The 27,003-nt window shown below is 42.2% G+C and overlaps 1 protein-coding gene across 5 annotated transcripts in view; it reads right to left on the bottom strand.

Moving 5' to 3' along the window:
* Positions 1-27,003, bottom strand: part of FAT3 (FAT atypical cadherin 3) — a 673,934-nt gene that overhangs the window by 127,619 nt on the left and 519,312 nt on the right. For 3 of the 5 annotated variants that reach the window (XM_040489607.1, XM_040489605.1, XM_040489603.1), the window contains exons 5-7: positions 3,640-3,954; positions 1,112-1,322; positions 574-642 (exon numbers count right to left, since the gene is read on the bottom strand). In XM_040489607.1, coding sequence (XP_040345541.1) covers positions 574-642; positions 1,112-1,322; positions 3,640-3,954 — 595 coding nt within the window. The remainder of the gene's footprint in view (positions 1-573; positions 643-1,111; positions 1,323-3,639; positions 3,955-27,003) is intronic. The other 2 variants (XM_040489604.1, XM_040489606.1) reach the window with 1 other exon arrangement.

Genomic DNA, 27,003 nt, shown 5'->3' with positions numbered 1-27,003 from the left:
GCTTGCTCATTTTCTTTCAAAGAATTTAAAGGTTGGCTCCCCAGGTCTGTCCTACATGCTTCCGTCTGCTTTCTCTATTCTGTTCTCGTAGGAAGCTCTCACTGGCTATGTATCTGGGTTCCATTTCCTGTCTTTACTTTTGTGGATGGCAGCCAGGGACCCCTCTTGGTGGAGCTTTTTGGTCTATGAATGGCACTACCGCGGCAAAACAGAGGTGTTGGGATAAATTTTAATTTATTTTTCAGTCGGAAAAGGCCCAAAAACCCAACCTACAAAATGATAAAAACAAAACAACAAAAAGCCCATATACCTCAAAAGCAAAGAGAAAAAAATCTTTTTAAAGAAATCAAAACCACCCCTCCCCCCAAATTCAAACCCCATCAAACCTCAAACAAAGGAGTCAGTGGATACGAGTAATGCAATAGTTGTTAGAGGCATGTATGAAATCTGTGGGCTGCACTTCAGCCTGTCACAGGCAGTTATGAAAGATGTAATTTAATTTGCTTAAAAAAAAAACCGTAAAAGGCAGATTGGATAGCTGTATTTTAGCAAATGTGTTTGCACTAAGGGTACCTTCTGTTGAACAGTTCTGCCCACAAGCTGTCTGTAGAATATAGAACATCTCTCGAGCATGCTTGCCACCTTGAAGCAGGGCAGTCGGGAGCAGAAAAAAAAAAAGAACAGAATGCAGAAAAAAGGTGAAGAAAAAGAGAGAAATGAAGGACAGCAAAGTCTAGTACCATCAATACATTTAGAAATGAGATTAGCCAAGTGTGACAATAGAATTTAAATGACACACAGAAAGACATTAAGATTGCAGTAAATAACATACTATGGAAAATCCAGCCAGAGAGCACTTTCTGTTCAGCTTAGCTACAGAGTTGGAACGAAAGCACAGGTCGATTATTCATTTTACTGGCTCTTTTGCATTCCAGCACTATATATCTTTTCATCTTAGCACTAATTGTTAGTGGTTTTTTTTTTAATTTTTAAATTTTTTGTATTTTTTTTTTTGTTTTTGTTTCTGATTTTTTTTTTTTTTTTTTTTTTTGCTAGTTACTCCAGTCAATGATTACGTTGGCCAGTACTGCTCTGGGGGACTCAAACTTACCAACTATGTCAAACCACAGAGGGGTGTTAGCTGGCTGCACAGACACCACCCCCACAATCTCGGTGACTCTATCGCTTTCCATTACTGTGAAGTTATAAAACGGCTCATCAAAAGTCAGTGGTATAGGTGAAGGGGGTGGTTTCTTAATCCATTCAATGTGGAGGCGGGCCGTGGAGGATTTCTGTGGGCGCCCATTGTCCACTGCCTTTATCTACTCACACGGAGAGAACAGAGAAAGAGGTCTTAGAGCTCAGTCAGATCCCTGTGGAAATCTAGGTCTGTCACACATCTGTTGTTGGCCCAAGAATCCATCCTCATCAGTGTCAGCAAAGGGAAGGGAGAGTGGATCTGGGGAGAATGAGCTCAGGAATTGGGGGAGACAACTCAGTCACCTGGGGGTCCCACACCGCATTCACCAGAAGGTGATCTGAACCACCGCCAACTTCACAGATGTGGACAACTTGAAAAGCAAAAGTGGCGCTTATCATTTTTCGTGTTTTATGGGCACAGATGATAGTTACATAGACAGGAATAGCTCATTTGTGAGTGTGTGTGTGTGTGTGTGTGTGTGTGTGTATGTGGTTGTGTTGTGCAGCTCCTTCCTTCTGCTTTATTCTGGAGAAGCACTCTATTCACTCAGAATCCCAGGAGGGTGATGGGCTAGGTGTGAGAGAGGCAGCAGCCTTGCTCTAACTGCCTCAGAAGCCTTTGAGTTACACCAACTCTGAAGGGGTGAAGGACTCTCTTGGTGAAAGCATGGGCTCCCAGAGACAGCAGGATAGGGAGGAGGGGTACCAATGACTCTCCTCTGTGATCTTATTTAAGAACTGAAGAAAGCATGTCTCCTCACCCAGCTGTGCAGGGTCAACTGCTATGGTGTCCTGGACTTCAATGAGGGTTCAAGTTCAACAAGCAAAAACCACTAATGGGAAATTTAAAAATGAGTTTTTAAATATCACATATTAAAAATAACATGTATAGGTGCATGGCCAATCATCACAGCCTTTAAAACAGCAATTACTCACAGCACCCAAATGCTGTATGTTCATGGATGATCACTTTGCCCCAGAAAATTCCTGTGAGATTGAAGACCCCTTGAAGATACAGGTCTTAGGTCAGGTTTCCTGGGAACAGAGCTTGAGACAGCGATTTGAGTACATGTCATTTTATGGGTTGGGGAAGTGTTCTCAGGAGAAAGGGACTGAATGAAGCAGATGAACAGAGAAAGATGGTAAGTAAAGGCGTGGTCTCAGTTGAAATTTAATCTCAGCCTGATCCCATGGGGAGTTCTGAATCATCAATCCCACCGCTGTGTTGGAGACATTGGGAGGCAAGGGGCTAGACTTTTGTGTCAGTTATTCATTGGGAATGGGCTGCAGGGCTGGGGCGGGAGTGGAGAATCTCCTGGGACAAGAAGTTTAGCCAAGGAGGATTGTCTCAAGAAGGGGGCATCTGTGAGCCCTTAGCAGCCAACACGCACAGCAGTTGGGGCATAGCTGCCCCAGCCTGGTAAAGGGGATCTGTGTGAGGCACCAACAGTTTCTACTATAGTCCATTCAGTCCTTAAAGACTCCCATTGTCAAATCTCACACAACTATAGTAGCACACATTATATCAGAGCTACTAATGGCAGACACAGAGCTAGTATTTTATTATCCACTTTTCTCTGCCCACTGTTCTGAGTATGTTACTGAGTAGGGAAAGAAAACCAAGTCCACACCATAAGAATGAACAGACAAATCAAGGGACTCAGACCATCCTTTAAAATCATAAAGGACTGACTTTATACAGCCGAGAAGGCTGCAGACTAAGAGAAGGACAGCAGATGGTTCTAACTCTTGACCAACTCTTGTTGGGACCCTGGAAAGTGCCCATCACTTGTAAGGATGACCAGTCCCCTTTCTGGCATAGGTGCTATATTTCTAAAGTGGTTGGGGGTGGCGGGAGCAGGCTGGCATTTTAGATACAGGAATTTAAATCTCTATTTGAGATAGTGCTCATGTTTTTGTTTTTGCTTTTAATTTTCTAATGGCAAAAAATGTAGTCATTTTTTAACTTAAGCGTTTTCATTTTTTTTGCAGAACAAGCATAGCTGTGGTCTGTGTCTCACAATTTACACAGCTAAATTCATGTCCTATCACACTGTCAACAATTACAAGAGTTGTTTCTTTGGGAAGTGTTGGGGACACATTGAGTGACTGATATGTTGAGTGGTGGATGTGATATTTCACTCTGCTATTCCTCTACCCTCAGTTTCTATCTATGCTGAGTATCTTAAAATGATGTAAGGCTACAGGAAGTGTGGTTGAGTACAGACTGTGTACTGGGAATGGGGGAGGTTTGCTGACAGGATACAACCAAAGGAAATGATCTCATTATTTAAAAATATCACTGAGGCAGAAAGCAGCCTTCCAAACTTGTTACTCTAAACTATTACTCTAAAGATTTATTACTCAAAGGGATATACATGAAAAAGAAAGTAACTCCCACCCCCCCATGCATGTTATTGAGGTTCAGAAAAATCTTACCGTTAGGATGTCATAACTCCCTGCTGTAAACTGCTTTCTGGAAGAAACCATGCCAGTTTTAGGGTCAATAAAAAACTTTCCATCATCATTCCCATCCACGATACTGTAGGAGATTTCTGCATTGGGGCCCTCATCTCTATCAAACGCAAAAGCCCTGTAAATGGGTTCTCCCCTCTTCTTTCGATCACGTTCTGGCAGCTTGATCTGGTAGACCTTCTCTGGGAACTGGGGCTTATTATCATTTTCATCCAAAACCTGAACCACCACCCAAATGGTGGACTGTTTTGGAGAGGAACCGCCATCTGTCACAGTCACCTGAGTTTTGAAAGAGAAAGCAGTTTGCAATCAGAATGGAGAAAAACTTTTCTTGCCACTCTTCCCTCTGCCCACCCCACAAAAGGTCTCTCCTATGCCTTAGGGCATCTCAACTTTTCTTATTCCCGTATAGTTCATGGTCAATGCATAACTTTTCATAGTTCATCCGTAAAAGTAAGGATTGCCCTACATCAAGTAATGGAAATCATTGCTGAAAGGGCAAGAGGGAGGCAGAGCTCCCATTGTGCTGTGGTGTGGAGAGGGGGAAAAATACGATTGACTTTACAAAATGTACCGCTTGTATAAGCTTAGTGGACATAAAATATGCCCCCCTAAGAGACACAAAAAGCAATATATAATCATTATTATATGTTAACCAGTGGGTATTTCTTCTAATTCTTGGACAATGGTATCACCATCTAAATTCTTTCAGTATTCACTTCCTTTTCTTTTTCCGTTTCCATGGTCATGTAAAATTTGTGAGTTTTACATTGTCACTGTACAAAAAGAAAACTGAGCTATACGCTTCATAATTTTGATGGCTCATTGTAAGTGCATTTGACAGTCACAATATATTTTTAACAGTAGCAAAATAATTTTTTTTTCTTGGCTCTGGGAAACCCGAGGGGGATGGACACTTCTTCCCACATCTCTGAGATGCTATTCTTATGAGTATCTGGGAAGACCAAGAAAGAGGAACGAATGAAGAGCAGGTATATAAAGAATTTACATGGCCTATGTAAAGTCTTTGAGTCTTAGTGTGAATAATATTTTTGGGCATAGTGGTAATAGTTACTATCATATTAATAATTGTACGTGTAGATGGTGACACAGTTAATAAAGCACTCTTGCATGCGCTGTATCATTCACTTTCCCAAACACCCTCTTCAGGAAGTGGAGGTTTATTTGTTTCCACTGTACAGATGAGTAAATAGATGTCCCATTGCTACTAAGTGCCAAGCCAGATATTATTCAATTTTTCGCAATTCTTAATATTGCATGTGACCACAAACCTGGAAGAACCTATATTTCGTCTTTAAATCATTACCTGGAATAAGACAGCTTACTACATCAAAATATATATTGGGAGGCTAGAAGGAACATAAAGACGTACTCGGCACCAATAAGAGAAAAATAACAGTGAATCACAGCACCTGGTCATCCAGTTTTTCACCTAATAAAGCAACTGACAGGAATAATGGAAACAAAGGCCAAAAATGTGGGAAAACAAATTAAAGGCTTTTTGCAAAATGGGACGGCAATCTAGTTTAGTTTCTCTTACAAGCCGCCTAGGAGAACGGCTTTAATAGACTTAAGATAAATTTTCATAGGAGGTCTTGCTTTCTTTGAAAAATCAATCAAGTTTCCCTCTAAAGTTATTTTCCCAATTGGTTTGTTATGTTTCACAAAAGAAACACGTCAGGACCAATATGTGCCAGGGCTGAATTTTGACTCTTGAGGTTTTCCCGGACACACTGAGCTCTTAAAGAGGCACATTCTGCCATTGCTGCTGAAGTAAAATATTATACTCCCGGGTGAGTTATGTTGACCAAAACACACTGATTTCTTGGCCGCTCAGCTTCTCTGCTTCTCTTTTCACCTCGAACAGCCTCTTTCCAAATCCAGACAACTCCCACTGCCTTCACTGTGCACAAAATCACCTCCTTGTTTTTCCATAAATGCCCTGCAGCAGGCTCTGTGAGGGGCTCTGGGGCTATGCTGGGGCCAGGGGGCTGCCAAGGAAAGGAGAGAGACCTTCTTGGCTGTGTTCACACTCACTTGAGGATCCTGCTGCGGTAAAAACGCTTTCTTTTGGAGGACAGCTGGATTTGCAAACCCAGGCCCTCTGGTGTCTGCTTACAGGCCTGGAAGGCTGGTAGCCACACAGCTGTGGGCCCCGCCTCACCTCAAGCACCCAGCTGTTTTGCTCCCTCAGCCCACGCAGGCATCCTGTAACTCCCCCATCTCCTTATCCACAGTTTCTTCCACCACCTACAGCTGATCCTTCCCCAGTACGTACTCTTGTATCCTAGTCTCCTTCCCCATACCAAACCAACATGTTCAACTACTTACTAGCAATCTGTTCTCTGGACCTCTTACCCCCAATACCCCAAAAGTCACCGACTGAAATCATTACCCTCAACCTTCCCCTTCTCCTATTTTCATTCTCAGTGAACGATATTCCTACCTACTCACACCCTGGGCTGTCCCAGAACCCTGGGCATCCACCTAGAGTCTCTGCTCTAACTATCAGCATCCAACCAAGCTTGGAGGCAAGCAGGTATCTCTCACGTGCACGTTCCTGGCCATGCTGCCCCAGGACAGGCCTCCTCTGCAGCTTGTTTGGATCACCACAGTAGCCTGCTGGGTTCCCTGCCTCCATCCTTGTTGTAAAGTGTTGCTGCCTTAAAAATTTGATCATGCCACTGACCTTGTATGACACCCTTCAGGGGCTCCTTGAGGACAAGGATCTGGCCAGACTTATTAACATCTTGTATCATCCACCGCTTTCAGCCTCTATACCCAGTTACAATGTGAGCCTGGGAGGTTCCGAGGTCGTCATGTTTCTACACCACTATTCCACTCACAGCTGTTTGTCCCACGGAATGCCCAGTCTTGGGAATATACCTGACTCATTCTAGAAGCTGCAATTCAAATACTCCTTCTGTGAAGTCATTCCTGCTTCCTGCAGACAGATGGAGGCGTTCCCACCATGTTCCCAAAACACTGAGTGCATAACTCTAGGACACTAATTATCATCTGCATTTTCTTTTTTTAAAAAAAATATTTTTTAAATGCTTATTTATGAGAGAGACAGAGTGTGAGGGGGGAAGGGCAGAAATAGAGGGAGACACAGAATCTGAAGCAGGCTCCAGGCCCTCAGATGTCAGCACAGAGAATGGCACAGGGCTTGAACTCACCAACTAGAAGATCATGACCTGAGCCAAAGTCAGATACTTATTGACTGAACAACCCAGGCACCCCCCCTTTCCTCTTTCTCCCCCTCCTCCTCTTCCCTCTTCTTCTTTTTTAAGTTTACTTATTTATTTTGAGAGAGACAGAGACAGCACGAGTTGGGAGGCACAGAGAGAAGAGAGAGAGAGAGAATCCCAAGCAGGCTCCATGCTGCCAGTGTAGAGTCTGATGTGGAGCTCGAACCCACGAAGCCATGAGATTATGACTTGAGCTGAAACCTAGAGTTAGATGCTCAACTGACTGAGCCACCCAGGCACCCCTATCAACTGCATTTTTCAAGTCTCTGTTTCCTGTTGGTCTCCACTCAATCCTTCTAGAACAACCCTGGGTCAGGGACTCTTATTCATTGTTGTGTTCTGGCACCTGGTACAGCCGTAAGTGCCAAATAAACATCGTTAAATGAAATTAAGAATTAATTTACCCCAAACTTGTCCCTAAGATAATAAGTGGAGAGAACATTTAGACACTGAAGAGTCTGTTTCTTCATCTGAAGGAAATTAAGACTGATAACATGATCTCCTAAGTGCTTCTTGCTTTGAGTCTGTGAATGGAGGTCGGGTGGAACTAGACACAATTTTAACCCTGCACCATGGGGTTCATACCCACCCTGCATCACTGAGAACACTACCAATCCCATGATTACCCATAATGATTTCTAGCCACTTCCAAAATTGTGCTGGTCATTGCGAACACATATCTACAATCTACTGAAGTGATCTACTCATGTATTTGGCTCTTTCAGTATGCTGTGAGCCACTCAGAGTCAGGGAGTCTGTCTTTTTCATCTTTGTTGGAACCTGGTGTATTCTTGATAATGCTTGCTGAACTGAACTACGTCATTTCTGACCTCAAAGTCTTCATTTCCATTTTTATTTCTCTAGACCCACTCATGTGTCCAGCTACGTTTGTACCTGGAATAGGAATCGTTAATGATTCAATCAGTCTTTTAGGCTTCATACTTGATGTTGCCTTAGGCCTCAACCCACCAGGTGGAATTCGTCTATATGGAAAGGAGTAACAGCACTGGAGATTAAAGCAAAACTAACTGAGATAAATCCCCACCATCTACTCCTCTGCATCATTTTCCATTAATTAGCTATTGTTTTGAAACTATCCCTTCTTGCCACAATCTGACAGGGAATACTGAGTCATCTCAACCTGGATTTTCTGTTCTCACCATTGATCAATAATCAGTGGTTCAGCAATTAATCAAAAACCCGAAAGATTAATTTCTTCAGGTGCTTCTGGCTAGCACCTAACCAAAGGAATCACAAATAGTTCACTACCACTTTAAAGTACAGTACAGCCCATTTCATTTTTCTCTCATGCCCTTGGGGTTTGTGTCTATCAGGCAGAACCAGAGGAAATCAACAGGACCCAGTGGAGTATAACAATAAAACCATAAAGAGGAACATGTTTATAAGCCTATCTCTGGAAGATGCAAAGCTTTATAAAACAAAAAATGGATGGACATTGAGAATTCTGGAGTTATGGCAGCTGGTGGAAGGCCATGCTTCTTACTCACTGAAATTACTTGATGTATTTATATTTGCTCTCTCTCTCCCCATGGTAGAATATATGCATGGAAGCTGCCTGAGTGTGGAGACCTTGTGTCTTGTCCACTGCTTTGTCACCAGTGATTATTGAGAGTTTCTGAAAATATATTTAATATTTCTAAAATGGAGAGTTCAATTCTGGCATTCTCCTTACCTATTAATTCATCATAAATGGCTATTTCCAGGCCATTACCCTTAGCGTTGTACACCTCTCTTCAGGGATTACATATCCCCCTTCCTATACTTTATATTTATTCTTGACATTTTATCATCAGATATATATTTCATTCATATTCTTATTTATTGCATGTCTTCCTCCATCAGCATATGAGCTCCATAAAGCATAGATTTTCATCTATTTTGTTCAGAGATGTATTCCTAGTGCCTGCCACAACAGATGCAGTAGGTATTCAACAGATATTTATTAAATAAATGAAATATTCATCCGGTGCCTTCTAGTTACAAAACTCTTTTCAAGGTACATTGGGAGATAAACCAACCAACGAACCAATCAACAGAAAACATGGATTCATACTAAATTTACCCTTCCCACAGGCCCCAGATCCTATTCCATACCTGCAATCATTTGGCCTCGGTTTGGATATTTTCAGTAAGACCAAGTCAATGCCTTATGAAGCAGCTCATTTGTTGTCTGATAGGTTTGCTTTATTCAAAGCTCTTTTTTAATAGCGAACCCGAATCTACCTGAATCATTAGCCTAGACCGTTCGCAGCTTCCCATAGACTAGTTTTCCTGTTTTTAAAATTATACAGGAAAAATCAAATTCCTCTTCCACATTTTCCCAGTTATCTACTACTATGCAATGCAAAACCAAGTGGCTTAAATAACCATAATGCTTTTATTATCTCTCCTGATTTCAGGGGTTGAGTGGGGAAGTTCTTACTTGGAGTTGCTCGTGCAATCACAGTCACAGGGAACTGGGCCTGAAGTCATTGGACACTTCTGTTGGGTGATGGTAGCCATTGGCTGGGACAATAGTGCTTCCTTGCAGCATGGTGGCTGGATTCTAGGAGCAAGTAGGCTAAAGGACAGAAAGTGGCAAGTGCCAGTTTCTTAAGGCCTGGGCCCAGAAACTGGCACAGCATGACTTGATCCACTTTATTTTTTTCTTTTAAGTTTATTTATTTATTTTGAGAGAGAGAAAAAGCATGAGTGGGGGAGGGGCAGAGAGAGGGAGAGAGAATCCCAAGCAGGCTACGCACTGTCAGCTTGGAGCCCAATGTGAGGCTCAAATTCATGATCCATGAGATCATGACCTGAGCCAAAGTTGGATGCTGAAACTACTGAACCACCCAGGTGCCCCACTTGATCCACATTCTATTGGCCAACAGTCCCAGAGTCCAGATTTAAGCAGGGTGGGCGGTGGGGGCATAAACCTCACATCTAGCTGCACGGAGGGTTAAATAATTACCTAATTTGGGGGGGCACATTTTAAAACTGCCATACTCATAAAATTCATAGGGCTATTTCAGAATCCTCATTTCAGACTGAAAAGCTCTAATTTATATAATCATTTCTCAGGTCATTTGTTGCATATAATGAGTTGTTATTCACTACACTGGTTACCTCTTTCAGTATGTTTTCCTAGATATCAGCTTGCTTCTTGAAATACAATGGCCAGGACAAAACAATGAAACAACAACATACCACACTTACTCAGGCCTGTGCAAACTACCTCCACTGTACTAGAGACAATCTCACCTCTATTTATTCCGTCTGTGATCATGTATAGTTGTGGGGGTGGGGGGCAGCACACAGCTCTGTGATATGAAAGAATTAAACCATTTAGGTCTTTTTCTTGTCAAAAACAATAAACTATTAAGTGTGTGGTTTGTTTTGGGGCGGAGCTAAGAGCAGAGTTTTCTAAATGTCCCTATTAAATTTCATCTTACTGGAGGGGCGCCTGGGTGGCTCAGTTGGTTGAATGTCCGACTTTGGCTCAGGTCATGATCTCAGTTTGTGAGTTTGAGGCCCGCATCCGGGTCTCTGCTGTCAGCTCAGAGCCTGCTTCAGATCCTCTACCCCTTCTCTCTCTGCCTCTCCCCTGCTTGTACTCTCTCTCAAAAATAAATAAACATTAAAAAGTTATTATTCAGGAGCTCACCAAGCAGCAAGGACCAACTGAGAGAGGCACACCTCTTGCTCCTTTAACTGTTCCTTTGTTTCCTTTAATTCCTTTAATCATTCAAACAATCTCATGAGATAGGTACTATTATTAAACCTATTCAATAAAGAAACTGAATTTATGAATTTGTCCTAGGTCACAGTGCTCATAAGTGGCAGAGTTTGTTTTAAACCTGGCAGTTTGTTTCTCTAAACCAGGGATGGGCAAACTATAGTCCATGGATCAAACCTGGCCACTCGTTTTTGTAAATAAAGTGTTATTGGGATATAGCCACGCCCACTCATTAACATATCACCTATAGTTGCTTTCCTGCTATGAAAGCATAGTTGAGTGGTTGTGACAGAGTCACAAAGTCTAAAATACTTATTATTCAGCTCTCTATGTAAAAAAATTTGCTGACCTCTTTTTTTTTTATGTTTAGTTATTTTGAGAGAGAGAGACAGAGAGAGAAAGCAGGGGAGGGGCAGAGAGAGAGAAAGAGAGAGTAGATCCCAAACAGGCTCCACACTGTCAGCACAGAGCCCAATGTGGGGCTCGATCTCAAGACCATGGGATCATGATCTGAGCTGAAATTAAGAGTCAGATACTTAACCAAGGGGAGCCACCCAGTGCCCCTTGCTGACCTCTGTCGTAAACCTTACGTTATGTTCTGCTGCCTCTTTTGCCTGCTTTGCTCAGTCCTTTGCATGGTAATTTATATATATATATATATTTTTTTTTACAGGAACCTGGCAGACATTGCCACTTCTATTCCACAGCTAGAGACAGTGAAGCTCAGAAGTTAAGGAACTTTTGCAAGGCCACTCAGCCAGTAAGTGACAAAACACAGGTTCTCACCCAAGTCAATTTGGCGTCACAGCTCATGCTCTTTTCCCTAACCTAAACAGCCTATGTAGAAGCATCTGGTAACCATCTGTTGAAAATTCCCTCCCCAAACATGGCTGTGGATCAACACCAAGCTTGTAGCGGTGCTTCGAGAGTCAAGCTTTTCCCTCCTTTGAAAACTGGGACCATCTTTGACTGTCTCTGGTCTTTTGGCACCTTTCCTGTTCTCCTCAATTGCTTAAAAACTGCCACGAGGTCTTGGGTGGCAGCTGCGACTTCTTCCAGCTCTCTGACTTAACACCCAAACTTATGTAGTGCAGCTGCGTCTTCTGCTATTTTCTTACACTTCTACATCTTTAGTCCCCGCTCAAAATCTGCTCTACCCTTCTCCCTAATAAAGGAGCTGGGAGGCAGGAGGGAGAGGGGGGGCTTTCACTTCCCTGCTATCTCTTCTTATCAGGCCCTCAAGTCATTACTCTGGGCAGGCCCTCTTCTAAGTGCTTAACAGATACTAACCCATTTATCCTCACATGAGTCCTGGGGGAAGCAGGGAGGGGGTGATTATTTCATACTATGGGTTAGAAACAGGCACAAAAAGGTGATGGAAGTGGATTCAACCTGATCCAGAGTCTGTGCCCCCAACCATTACCCTATGCTGCATCTTACCTAAATGCTTGCCCCAACTAGTGGGTGTGGCCACATTCTTCTTCCTCTGAACACAGTTCAAACATGCCCTATCAATGCTCTCAGCACATCCTAGCAAGACACCAACAGTTTACTCTTCATGTTGCAGGTGGGACCTCAGCACGTCGGAGATGGGGCACGGTTACTACCGATCCATCTGCCATTGTCTAGGTTGATCACACCCCAAATGCGGTGTCTTTTGGCATTCACGCTTGGCTGCTGCATACTTTCTCCCTATCCTGGTAACGCTCCTTCTTCTGAGTCTCCTGATTTCCGGGAGCTATTTTGCACCTGATACTCTTCTAAAGCAGAAGACAAAGCTCAAAGGTATTTATTTTTCCCTCCTCCATCTCATGATCAAACGTCTCAAGGCCTACCTAATAGATCTGTGTAAGGAAGAAATCTAAAGGTAAAGCCATTTAAACTAAGGCAGAGCTTCCAACCACATGTAACAAATAAGTTTCAGATATACTGTGATATTGAACCTCCTAACTCTTGGGTAGATGAGTGTGACCTCATACAGCTGGACCCCCACGGCTGGTGATCTCTGGCTGGGGTTAGCCTTTCTCTTAACCTAGAAGTATTGTACACATATAATCATTTTCTGTGTGCACCATAACGGGATAAAGGTTATGAGGCCCCGAAACAAATTACTAATAACATTATCCTTTCTTGGATCTGATTGTATTTTAAAGCAATATGCCTAGGGAGGTCACTGGATCCAGAGGACACACTCTCTGTGCATAGGATTTTATGTTATTATTATTATTTTTAGAAAGTTTATTTATTTTGAGAGAGAGAGAGAGCACATGTGAGCAGGGGAGGGGCAGAGAGAGAGGGACCGAGTGAGAATCCCAAGCAGGCTCTGTACTGTCACCCCAGAGCCCAAAGTGGGGCTTGAACTCATGAACTGTGAGATCATGACCTGAGCTGAAATCAAGACTTGGATGCTTGACTGATTGAGCCATCCAGACGCCCCTCTATGCATAGAATTTTAGATGCTATGGCTGTTGACAATTAATTCCAGTGAGGATGCTCGCCTATTTTCACTATTTTCTTACAAGACCAGTTATGGGTAGCAATGTTCTTACCCTTTATGTCTCCATTCTTAGTAACCACACAGGTAGGCAAACAGATGAAGGGACTGAGTGTTGAATATTTTCTTATCCCTATGACATTCTCACATGCACCAAAGAGCCTCAGAGTAAAGGAAAACTTGCCCCTATTATAATCGGGAAAGTATAGAGTCACTAGACGTGAAGAGAACTCATGAGTAAGTGAGAATTTAGATAGTATTCTGGTTCATTCCACTTGCTTTACAGATGAAGAAACAGGTCTAGACAGATGGGCTTCTTAGACCAACATCATATTACCAGCAATAACCTTAATCTTTCCAAGACATTGGTTCCAGGATTCCAAGCTGCCTTTTGAGCTTCAAATGAGGCCTACTGTTCATACCTTCTCAGCTGTGTGATTTCAATATTGCACAGGTTTAATTTAGGTATTTTTCAGAATGCTAAACCCTTTAAAAAAGGAAGAAATGCGTCTAGAGTAGATGTTATGTTTAGTTTTTATGTTTACTTTTTATCTTCAAAATGTTTCACGAACATTAAATACTTAATCCTCCCACGATAGCAGAGAAGTTGAAAACAACTTTATCTCCTCTCCACAAGCGGAGAATAGAGAAACGACCTTCTCAAAGTTTTACTCAGGGGTTGATATTAACGTGGCGGCTGGAATTCAGACCTGTCTGCTGGTGGGCTCAGACAGCTGCATTGCTGGAAAGGCAAGTGCTTCCTGCCATTTCTAGAAAGAAAACTACGTACAAACAGTAAATTAAAGGGTAGGTCTCTAAGGAGGAACAACCCTTAAAGATAAACCTTCTGAAAGGTGAAGTCACTGAACTAAAATTAACCTGTACTATCACCCATATTTTCCATGGAGGGAAGGAAATAAAAAGCCAGGTTTAAACCACCTGCCCTTGGCTTTATTCCATGTGATTTCTCTTATTTGACCCATAATTTGGCATTAAGAAATCACTTGAAGATGGATAGGTCCTCCAGTCACTTACCATCCTGCCTTCCCCATCCCACGCTGCTGTCCCCTAGGTACAGTTGAGGGACATATTCTCCGGGCGGTGGAATATTCATGTCCCTGCTATTTCCAGTTTCAGGAAGTTAGATATTTCAGGACGTGTATGCTTACTGGGTTGAATACCTTTGTGGACTGGCTTATTTTACATACTTCATTAGAAATAAGAAAAAGGAAGGGATGACGAATGAAAGTAAACAAGGAAATGCAGTGCGTGAGTGTCTCAGTCGGTTAAGCATCCGACTTTGGCTCAAGTCATGATCTCCTGGTTCGTGAGTTTGAGCCCCGCGTCCGGATCTGTGCTGACAGCTCAGAGCCTGGACCTGCTTCAGATTCTGTGTCTCCCTCTCTCTCTCTCTCTCTGACCCTCCCTGACTCACACTCTGTCTCTCTCTCTCAAAAGTAAATAAACATTAAAAAAATAAAAAAATAAAAAAATAAAAAAAAAGAAAGGCAGGCATGGAGGCAATGTCATGGGAACAGGTGAATCTAGGAGGCACGGGGTGGGGGGTAGCTTTTTGAAGAGAATTGGGGTGCATTCCCTTCTGTGTATGGAAGGACATTTGCAAAGGCATGGAAACAAGAAAATTTAGTCACTAAATGCTACAATTAGCAATCTTTGGGGAACAGATGATATAAATCTGATGAGAGTTTACTCTAAACTATCTTCCAGAAAGTTCATTTGTCCTAAACAGTTAAAAACACAAACCAGAGGTGCTCTGTGATCTACGGAACCATGGAACCTAGGTCTTGGGGCCACTGAACTGTGTCATTCATTATTGCCATCTCTCTCTTCGCCCAAGCTGCCACTATTGGGGAATCTTAGGACAAAGTCTGCCCATGATCCACCCAGAGATCCCTGCTGAGCACTCGCGGTCTGTCTTCGGCAGGGCATGGATTCCCGCAAGTCTGTGAGCCACTCCATGGGCTAGTCTACACTATCACATAGTGGGTCCTCAATAAATGTTTGTTGGTTGGAGGCATGTGTGACCCTCGCATCTCAAGACAACGAAGGTACCTTTTCATTGCCATGTTTAGACCCAGCCATTTCTAAATGGCAGCTTTTTTAGAAAGATCCTTGACCAATTCACTTTGGTAGTGGCTGCTAAGATTATAGCTTTGTCCAAATCTCTTCTTTGCACTTTAGGAAATAAAGCATTTCCCAGCCTGACATCTCTTAAACTTTTTTGCCTGCAGAGAGGTATACATCAGCTACTAATCTCATCACATTTCCATTTCCTTCCAGGCTCATCTGCTCATCATTTTCTATTCATAAAACTTGCTTGATTCTAATCTTTCCTATCAGCAGGAACTAAACACCTCCTCAAAGTTTCTTTAGAATGATGGTGATTACCACACATGTGCTAACTCACCCTTTCAAACAGATGGGTCCAATCTATGTGCTCACATGTGGGCCATTAAGAAAGTTCTGCTATGAACTAAGAGGTGACATCACATGAGCCCCAGGACTAAATATCCCTGTACTGTTTCGTAATTCCCCTGACATCCAGGCCTTAGTTGATATAGGATTCCACATTCCCCTCTCCGTGAAAGAATCCCCCAGGTACGAATTACAATATGGTGTATTGGTAGCCTCCCTATTTCCTGGCACCGGACCTCACACTTTTATCCTGGCGGACGCTCACACCTTTAGCTCCACTGATGATGCTTTTTGAATTTCAGCACTAACACTTCCACCAGACACCAGGTTTTTTTGTCTTTCTTCCCACAATAAAGACTTAATGCAAATAAATAAATAAATGAAGACACTGTTCTAATTACTAGCTCCGGCAACAGCGTTACCTCTCTCACTCAGCAATTCAACACGGGTTTGCCTGGCGACTTAGCAGGTCATTTAGCACCTTATCTGCCTCAAAAAAATGAATTGTAAATCTATCAACCTAAAAAAATTAGGCCCATGTGTATGGACAAGAGCACATATGGACCAAGGTAAAAATCATGAAAACTGGCGGCCCAGAGACAGGCTTTTGGGGGGCCCATGCAGTGTATTTTAGAAATTTCTGCCAACATTTATAAATAGAGAGGTTTCATATAAAAATTCAAATTCCCAGCTTCTCCTGAAAACTCAAGACGGGCCCACCGCTCTCTATTGTGTTCCCGATGCTTCAACATGTGAGCTGTCATTCATCATCAATATTGGGCAGAGATTTTTCTTGGAATAGAGAAATACTTCTCACAATCCACATTCTTTTTTTTTTTAATTTTTATGTTTTATATTTTTTCATTTTTGAGAGACAGAGAGAGACAGAGCACAAGCCGGGGAGGAGCAGAGAGAGAGGGAGGCACAGAATCCGAAGCAGGCTCCAGGCTCTGAGCTGTCAGCACAGAGCCTGATGCAGGGCTCAAACTCACAAATTGTGAGATCATGACCTGAGCCGAAGTTGGATGCCTAACTGACTGAGCCACCCAGGAGCCCCTCACAATCCACATTCTTATCAAAAATGGCTCTAAAAGATAGATGGAGAAGTTCATATTCAAAGACAAATGGAAGAGACCGTATTTCTTTTTGTAAGTGAAGTAGATTCCGGTAGGCTTCGTATGCAAAAGCTCAGCCTGCTCTACCATACTCATTTATGATGTCAGAGTAGGCTCTGCAGACATTTGAGCTTGTAACCCTTGGTTCAAGGTCTTGGTAAAAAATCTCTCTGTAATGCCAGGATGCATATTTCAATGTGTGGCACAGGTAAAACCATTGCTCTTGGCAGAGACCGTTCGGAGTAAGAAGAGTGACACATGTATCATTCCTTTCTCCGGGTACTCTGATTTCAGGTACTATCATTTTATAAAAATCAAAAAGAAGTTTCAAAAACAATTAAGGCATCTTTAGCCCTATAATCATCTAAACAACAAATATGAATCATCTTGAACCCTTCTCTTGCTTTCCTCCCATAGCTCATCAGCCATTAATGAGGGACACTGCTGGCTGTGAATCAGAAATAGGTGTCCCTCCTCAGGATGTGCCTGGAGGCCCAGCTTGGTAACAAAGACCATGGGCCACATTCAGTGCCCTGTGATCTACTCCGCCAGGTGTCCCTGAGCAGGCTGCATCCTATCCAGTTCTAATAGCAGCAGCCCAGACAATTCTGCCTCTGAAATGTCAATTGTATCTCTTAGCTCTTTCTTCTCTCTTCTTGGGGTCGGGCTCTCAGCGTCTCAGCCCAAACTGTTGCCCTGGTCTTCAACCTGGTCTCCCTGTCTCCGGTCTTGTCTCATCACCGTCCATATTGCAGAAGTCCAGAAAATCTTCTAATATGAAATTTAGATGATGTCAGCCCCCTGCTGAGAGGACTTCAATGGTTGCTCACTGCTGCAAGCAAATTTTATAAAATGTGTCATGGAGAACATCAGGCTTGCAATGTGCTTGCCTTAAAAGAGAGAGTCCAGGATCCTTGGAGTCTGAAGAGCACCATACAACTTTCTTGGAGCTTTACACTGCATGTCGATCAGAGTAAAGTAAAAGCGAAGAAGCTGATTTCACTTTGTTTAAACCAGTATCTCCCAAGCTGATTTGACAACAACACCTTTTTGTTGAGTGATGCTCATTAACATCCTTTAGATTTGATATTTCAAGGAGTATACTTTGGGAGGTGCTGAATTCATTACAAAATAAAACCCACACTCTTCAGTATCAACCTGCAAGATTCTTTAGTATTGAGACAGCCTGTTCACTGGGCTACTCTCAGCCTCTATATCTGAAGTTTCAATCACAACACAACCAGATCACTTAATTCAACACACATATACTGGCACTTACACTGTGCAGTGTTTTAGACACTGGGTGTAGAGTGGTGAGCAAGATGAGCCTCTTTCCCTCAGGAAGCTCACGGTCTACTTGGGTCCAACATGGGACATGCACTTCAATGCCTGTCCACCTTCAGTTGAGGTTCCCACTGCACAAGATCCCCTTTGTTCCCTTATTCTTATAGAGCTTATAAAATCCTCCAAGGCCAGATGCAAATATCTGGTCCTTTATGACACCTTTGCAGAGACCACATTCTGGGAGAATCCCTCCTTTTCATGATTCACTTGACTTTATTCATATACTGGCATCTCACTGATCACATATCTAATTATTATGTTTGTCCTCTTTAACACTCTCACATTGAACTAGCCTGGAAGCTCCCCGGGGGGAAAGACAAGACCACATCAGTCACTATATTGGCAGCATCAGGCGTGATGTCCTGATACATAATATATGATAATATATGCTTAACTAACATCGGTTCCTTTAGGTTTTCATAAGAGGCATCAGGAATGTGGCTCTTAACTGGTAAAGGAATTACTTATCTTGCTTTGTTTTCCTACTTTTAGTAGCATGTTATTTTAATTTTGAGTCATAGCAACGATCTTAGATTGCTAATAAATTAGGATAAATTAGGCAGATATCCTGTTGGTTAGAAACAAACATTATTCCTTATCCCATTAACAGAGCTATTAAAAGTCCTGTGTACTCTTATATTAATCACACAACAGGTAGGGTTTGTTCTTTACACATAATAAAATTAAAATCCTTGGGGAAACATGTCTCGGGATAAAGGCTATTAAAAGAGAAAGATGGGTCATCTTAGATACTTAAAGTATCTTAATTAGTTTCACGAGACAAAAGGGAGTATATGTAAGTTTTAAATAAAGATCAATTCAGTAGGTTTAAATAGATTCACAAGGACAAACTTGAGAATGAGCATAATGGTCAATGTGCAATATTTAGGAAGTATTTATCATGTGTGTGTATTCAGCACATTTATCAGAAGGCCAGTTCTTGCCTTCCAGGAGAATGTAAGATGCATATACCCAGTGCCCGGTCTAAACTATAGTCCTCTTCAGAATTTATGCTCATTTCTATCAAACCACTGATTGTCTGTGAGTTCCCTGAGGGCAGGAACTTTTCATTCTCGGTACCTAGAACGGATAAATGAAAGCAATGTAGGGGACAAGTGAACTACCCTTTGGCAGATATGAAAACTCAGATATGACAAACATTAGCCATGACATAATTCCATACTGTGTCCAGAAAAGGAAACCTACCACAAATATAAAATATGAATCCTATCCATTGAATGAAAAGCCTGGATATGTTAATAATGTGGTAAGGAATTAAAAACAGAAACAGTGGTATGGGTGGTCTAGTACCCCTTTTGTTATAAATCCTTGAATATTTGAATGACTGGTACAAAATAAAAAATGCAACATTTTCTTTTTAAGCATTTACATTTGCATGTGTATTTAAATTTTTAAAATGTTTTCATGCATTTTTTGAGAGGCAGAGACTGTGAGTGGGGGACGGGCAGAGAGAGTGGGAGACACAGAATCCCAAGCAGGCTCCAGGTTCTGAGCTGTCAGCACAGAGCCCGACAGTGGGGCTAGAACCCATGAGCCGTGAGATCATGACCTGAGCCAAAGTCGGACACTCAACTGACTGAGCCACCCAGGCACCCCAGTGTGTGTGTGTGTGTGTGTGTGTGTGTGTGTGTGTGTGTGTGTGTGTGTGTTTTCAGTCCCTTCCCCCAGAGATAAGGAAGAAAAAAAGCCAAATTATCTTTTGGCCATGAAATCAAATAGACCCAGAAATCCAATAACTTAAGACGTTGAATAATCACCTGAAAGAATAATTAAAAAAAAAAAATAAAAGCCTAAAGCTTGCACTCTGCTCCCAGTCAACACTCATGGGTTTAAATTCTATTTAAAAAGATTCTCCATTTTTTCTTTTTCAACATTGGAGGCAGAGGGCTAAGCAAGCATATTCTCATCATTATGCCCCAGAGGCAGCCCTTACCACCAAGCCTAAGTAATGTAAAAACAGGGGCTGGTGGACATTCTGCCCATGTCAATAGCAAAACAGATGAAATGTGTTAAATCATGGAAGATAAATGATCATCACACTACCCCCAGAGTCAATTAAAAATGTATAACTCAAGTTGTGCATTTGTAAACTCTAGAAATAGTCATTTCGCCCAGACAAAAATGTTGAAAAGTCCTTTGAAATGAAAGACTTTCCACAAGCACTCAATTTCTCTGCTGGGTGAAAATATAATACAGTGGTTTTTATAGACGTCACTCTACTATCTTGATTTTTATTCTCAGAGTATTATTATGATGATCAAATATGACTCCCCACTATGTGCTACACTCACACAGGCCAGAGTCGTTCCTGTAGCTTAACAGATCTACCCTCCCCAATCATTTTATGAAGCAGGGCGTAACATTGTGAGGACAGCTCTTTCTTTCTTTCTTTTTCTATTTTCTCCCAAAACTTTCTTCTCAGAAGATCAGGTCCACAAGTACCTGTGTGTGAAAGAGATCCCTGGTGGGCAGCACTAGAGAAAAGTGAGTCATGAATAATGAATATCTCTTCGTAAGATTCTACTTAGCGGGCAGCTGAGACTATTTTTACTTTATGGCAAAAGCTCTTGGGGAGAAATATTCCCAAATCACGTTTCACAATGTGTGAGAGGCAGCAGAGATCACTAGGCACTTGGCAAGATTTACCACTACAATGCACACTCACGGAAGGTTGAGTTATTTGCTCCGATTCTAAAAGCTCTCCTGTAACTTTGTGAATGAACAGCTTTCTTTTCCTTTTGGCTTTGCCAAAGGAGTACGTCAGGGATCCCAATACTCGACCAATGTAAGAAAAAATAATTCACTAAAACATATGGAAAATGTCCTAGGAAGCCTTCTATGGCAGTAATAGGAACAAGTTTATAAAGCTCCCAAACGGGGTAAGTTTTTACTAGAATGAGAAACTCTGCAGAAACCTTATGATAAAAATGATTTTTGAATAGACTTAAAGGCGATGAGGATTTCTACTGATCATAAAGAGTTATTGGTTTCCCTTCTCCAATGAATAGGCCCATTACCAAAACATACAGGCTCACAGCCTTAGAAATTATACAAACAAGAAATCACAAGAGGCATCAGGTGATTGTGTTGGCAGCAGCTGAAGGCTACCAGGCATGATGTAGGACTGTTATCTGGGTTCTGGTCCTTTAGTTGTGAAATCCGATGGTCAGGGGCCCAGGACACATCACTGCAGTCAGGGCAGGCTGAGTGTGGATGACGTGTGCTCTCATACAGCTGCCCCCTCAGATCCTCATGCCAGCTCACGTCTTAATGCCCTTTCTCAGTGCTTTTGAGTTTGTGGGTCTGCCATCAAGGTGATTTATCTTTGAAAAGTACAGGGTGGCAGGGAGTCTTCATATCCTGGGCCCCTAACCATCCTAACCATCACCTCATTCATGCCACACCTTCCTAGCACTTTCATACCTGTGATCTCATTGGCTTCTCCCAACAAATTGGCGAGGGAAGTTGTTCAGGCAGTATTAATCCCATCTGACAGCCGATGGAAGACGCAGCAAGGTCAAAAGCTTTCCCTAAAGTCACTCTGCTTGTAGGTGACAGTGTGGTCTCAGAAGAGCTAGCACTTTGTGAAATCCAGGCTAACGCTACCACACCCTCATAGACTCATAGGGCATGAGCTCAGATTCATCAACACTCCTAGGAAAAACCAGCGAACAGTGAGGAAGTACCATGTCTTCATATATGAAAGTATTATATGGTTTGTATCAGAATACTTTGAATTCACTAGTCTCAATCTGAAATACATATTGTATATTCAACAATTATTTCTTGGGGACCTGCAATGTGAAAGCATTGTGGGGGAGAGAGAGATGAACATGACTGAAAACATGGTCTCAGCCCCTACATGAGCTTGCTGCCTAGAAGAGATAGATAATAGGCACGTTGACAAATAAGGAAGGGATAACGGAAGTGGGGACAGCTCTCTATGTGGGCTGTGTACAAAAGTACTCAGTCTATGCTATGGTGTCATTTTAAATGCCATCCAGGTATCCTGGGGAACCTGGTATTTTAAAGGAATGCCCTTGGGGCACCTGGGTGGATCAGTTGGCTAAACGTCTGACTTGGCTCAGGTCATGATCTCACAATTCGTGGGTTTGAGCCCTGCATTGGGCTCTGTGCTGACAGCTCGGAGCCTGGAGCCTGCTTTGGATTCTGGGTCTCCCTCTCTCTCTGCCCCTCCCCTGCTCGCTCTCTGTCTCTCTCTCTCTGTCTCTCTCTCTCTCTCTCTCTCAAAAATAAACATTAAAAACAATTTAAAAAAAAGAATGAATTTTAAAAAATTGAAAAAAAAAGAATGCCCTCTACTTTTAGAAAATCAAAGTCTTGGAAAAGGAATACGTATCACTGATTTCTCTTTTTATAGGGTGATTATGGAATTCTTCTTCATAAAATGGGATGTTTTCAAATCTATCTGGAGTGATGTATTTGTATCATTTTGGAGGGCTGCCCAGAAGATTTCTCAAGGTTCTGCTTATCCTTAAGACCTGTATTTCTCACAAAATGCTATAGAAGAAAAAAATCATAGGTTTTGCACACCTTTTTAATGGGTTTATAGGAAACCAATTTTATTTGCCATTTATTCTCAGCACCCTTGACCCACAATCTCTGGGTCGACGTGAACAAGGGAGCACGTACTTCTAGTTGTTTCTCTTTCACTTCTTAGAATCAAGAGGGGTGCCAGTTTCTGGGTGACCTGACACTGAGGACACTGAGGACACTGAGGGCAGAAGACTAGGTTTTTCAGCCTTGTTACACAGCTGAGCTATCCCTAATATGGCATTGCTCCTGGACTTCAGTTATGTGAGTTATGTGAGTAATGCATATTCTGACTTCGAGTTTATGCTTCCCAAACTTCAGTAATTGATTCCGCTGAATTTTATTTAAAAAAAAATTTTTTTTTCAACGTTTATTTATTTTTGGGACAGAGAGAGACAGAGCATGAACGGGGGAGGGGCAGAGTGAGAGGGAGACACAGAATCGGAAGCAGGCTCCAGGCTCTGAGCCGTCAGCCCAGAGCCCGATGCGGGGCTCGAACTCCCGGACCGCGAGATCGTGACCTGGCTGAAGTCGGACGCTTAACCGACTGCGCCACCCAGGCGCCCTGATTCCGCTGAATTTTAAAAAGCTTCCTGAAATAGACTTGAGAATTCTGACTGCCCGTTTTTAGTAAGTCTGTATAAAAATTAAACTAAGCAGGTAAATTCTCATCTAATGGCTGGGTCATCGGTTTTTGTTATTCACATGACTATACCATGTGTTCCTTTATGAATATGCTTCCAGGCACACACAGTGGTGTAGACATGCACATACCCAGTGGTTTGGGAAGAAGCTTTGGGTGACACCCTTAATGTGCCTTTGGATTTCTGGAGGTAGGGATTAGGATCAAATGACTTGCATCTGACATCACCACATTATAAAAGAACAAAATGCTCTTTGCTATTCTTCAGCCCATAAATACTGTGGCTACCCAGAGAGAAACCCTGTTTGTAATGAAAGGACCCCAGCTGAATAGAAATCAGACGCTAAAATCAAGGGCCGGTATATCCTCTTTGTTATGGAGTGTAATCAGTGGACCTGGCAGATTACTCAAAATTCCAGTGTCTTCCCCTTCTGCTGACAGTACACTTCATCTTCTGCTTTTCCAAACATTTTGAATTGTGACTGAGAAGTCGGTGAGGTATTACTGTTTCAGTCTTTTGAAAGTTGCAATTAAATACACTGTAAGTGGATGTCATTTTGCCACCTTTTTGGAAAGGTATAAGAGGAAAAAAAATTAGCCATCAGCGGAAAAGAATTCATAGTTAAGGCTCTTTCTTCTTCGTTAACCACATTTTGTTGTCTCTTTATGGCAACAAAGGTCTGTAATCAGAGCCTGGTTCCAGCTTTCTAAAGACATCAATGAGATGGGTAAGGGTGGGAGGGTCGTAGCTCCTCTCTACGTGTACGAAAGGAGGAAAACATAAAAGACCACCCTAAAGTGACTGAAATTGCATCTGAGTGACAGATCTTTTAAATAAATGGACTTTATAGTTCAAATAGTAGGAATCTTTTCCTTTCAAAAGGGTAGGGTGTTGCTATATTTATGACTTTCTCTATGAAGCCCAAATTTCTACAGTGTCAGTAGCTAAATGAAGCCTGGGTGCTTCCTGGAGAGCTTGGTGGGACAATGCTAATAACCTCCGGCAGTGATTCAGAGACGAAGGTGCAAGTCTCTGAAATGAATTCGTTCTTTTAGCAGTCGTATGAGGGTCTGACCAAACACCTAAAGGGTCAATTGGCATTATTTATTTTCTATTACTTAACAATTCTGCCTCCAAATGCCATTCTTCTACTCCATTTCACTCTTTAGCAGTGTAATTGGGTTCTACTGAATCAATGGGAATCATTTTCATGGTTATCTGAACGCAGTCTGGTGGCCAGTGGGTGAGGAATTACAGTGTGCCCTGCGGAGGGTGCACATCTGGACTTGGTGAGCATCTTGCCAAGCAGGGGTCATGAAAATCACTATCTCGTTCATTTCATGAAGCTGGTAGGCTGGGGCCACCTGGGCTCAGGCTCTCTGCTTATTCTTCTCAAATGGCAGCTCCAGATGGATGGAGATATGAAATTGTCAGAGCCAGCACATACAAGTCGGCTGCCAAAATAATGAGACTTCTCCATGGTCTGAAAGAGTAACTTGGTCCCCAACTAGGGAACTGTGCCGAAGTTAAGTAGGATCACTCTGTCACTCAAAGAGCCGTCTCCATGATGGTGGAGAGAAAAACAATGCTTCTGGATCACATAGGCTGGGGTTCCAGTCCAAGTTCTTCCACTGTTTCTGAGCTGCACTAACCTTCAGCAAGTTATTTAAATTATGCCTCAATATCTATGGCTGTGAAATGGGAAGAGCAATATCATCTCACAGAGATTTTACTAGAATTAATGAAATATTGTGCTAATTATTCAGCAGACATTTTTAGAGCACCAACTACCTCCCCGGTAGGCACTGGGGATACAAAGGGAAAAGATCCCCCAGCTCTGCTCCCAGGAGAGAGCTTGTTTCCCTCTCGACATGCAAAGTGACTACCACCATAGCTTAAACCCCCACCTCCATCATGTCACATCACTGCCCTTTCTTTTTTGTGGTGCGAATATTTAAGATTTACTCTCTCAGCGACTTCCAAGTATATGATATACTATTTCCAAAGAAGAACCTCAAATGGCCAACAGGTACATGAAAAGATGTTCCCTAATCATCAGGAAAATACAAATTAGAGCCAAAATGAGCTATCACCCCATGTGTTTTGGAATGGCTACCATCAAAAAGACAAGAGGTAACAATTGTTGGCAAGGGTGTGGAGAGAAGGGAACACTCGTGCGCTGTTGGTGGGAATGTAAATTGGCACAGCCAAGAACTGTGAGTCTAGTAGTGTATGTAAGTATCTAAAACAGTACCCTGCATGTAGCTGATGTTTAATAAATTTAAGTTTGCTTGTTACTGAATCATTTTCCTTTAACAGTTAAAAAATAATTTAAAAGTGGTTTTTAAATTATATTAATTATTTTTGTAATTTTCCTTTAAAATTATTAACATGTTTGGGGCACCTGCATGGCTCAGTTGGTTAAGCGTCCCACTTTGGCTCAGGTCATGATCTCAAGGCTTGTGAGTTCAAGCCCTGCATCAGGCTCTGTGCTGATAGCTCAGAGACTGGAACCTGCTTCGGATTCTGTGTCTCCCTCTCTCTCTCTGCCCCTCCCCCACTCATGCTCGCACGCTCTCTGTCTCTCTCTCTCAAAAATAAACATGAAAAAAATTAAAAATTATTAACATGTTTATGGAAACAGAACATTAATTGCTATCAATTTCTATCCATCTCTATTTATCTATCTATCTATGTCCATCCATAATCTTTCTAATCATTCATTCATACGGCCACTAGTTTAACACATAGCCTCTGCAATGAATAGGGGATTTAGTATTCAGAGGACTTCTGGGCTGGGTGGCTCAGAATTTGAGAGCAAAAGCTGCATAAAAATAATGTTTTTGATGATACTGGCCTCATGGAATGGTCTTAACGTAAATGGCTTTGTCCTTATAAGATAGCAAAATCCTCTTCTAAGAAAGAACCCTGTGTGAACTGCAGGGATGAGTCTCTCAGAACTGCAATTCCATTTTACAATCATAAAAATGGCTATGATTAGCCCCCTAGTGACCTGAAAGTGTTAATGCTACTTCCCAAAGTGTCAAGCAAACAATCTAGGAGGGCATTTTTGGTGCTGGAAAAATCAGGCTCATCCTTCAGCAGTAGGTGGGGTGAGATATGCATGCCCCGAGTCAGACATGATTTGCTCAGACTCCGCTGGGAGTGCCTAAATGCTGGCATTCTAGAATCTGTGCCTGCTTATTCACACATTCAATCAGCCACCAAGTTCTTTGAACTCTACCATCCAAACCAACCTAAAAGGCACCTCCGCTTCTCTATCCCTTCCCACCTTAGTTCAGATCCCATTCATTCTCTTCTAGACCAGGGCAATAGCTTCTTGACTTGTCTCTTTTCATGTGGTCTTGCTCCGGCTGTAATCCATATTCTTCACTGCAGGCTCAGGGAGCATTTTGTGAAGCAAATATGATCGTTTGCTTGCCAACATTTTCAGCATGATTGCCCAACAAACCTGCACACCATGCCCACTCCTCCTCTGTTTTTGTACACATCACTTACCCTTTCTTTGTGGAATAAACACACTTTATTCTTTTTTTTCTCCTTGCCTACTGGTCATCTTTTTTTTTTTTTTTTCATTTCTGAGTACTTACTATATTCTAAGGAAACAAGCGTGTTGCTGCTGCTGCTGCTGCTGCTGCTGCTTCTTCTTCTTCTTCTTCTTCTTCTTCTTCTTCTTCTTCTTCTTCTTCTT

Source organism: Herpailurus yagouaroundi, unplaced genomic scaffold (assembly GCF_014898765.1).
Source record: "Herpailurus yagouaroundi ecotype Mexico unplaced genomic scaffold, PumYag 180, whole genome shotgun sequence".
Classification (NCBI taxonomy): domain Eukaryota; kingdom Metazoa; phylum Chordata; class Mammalia; order Carnivora; family Felidae; genus Herpailurus; species Herpailurus yagouaroundi.
Note: the sequence above shows the minus strand (reverse complement) of the source record. Positions and strands in the feature narration are given on the sequence as shown.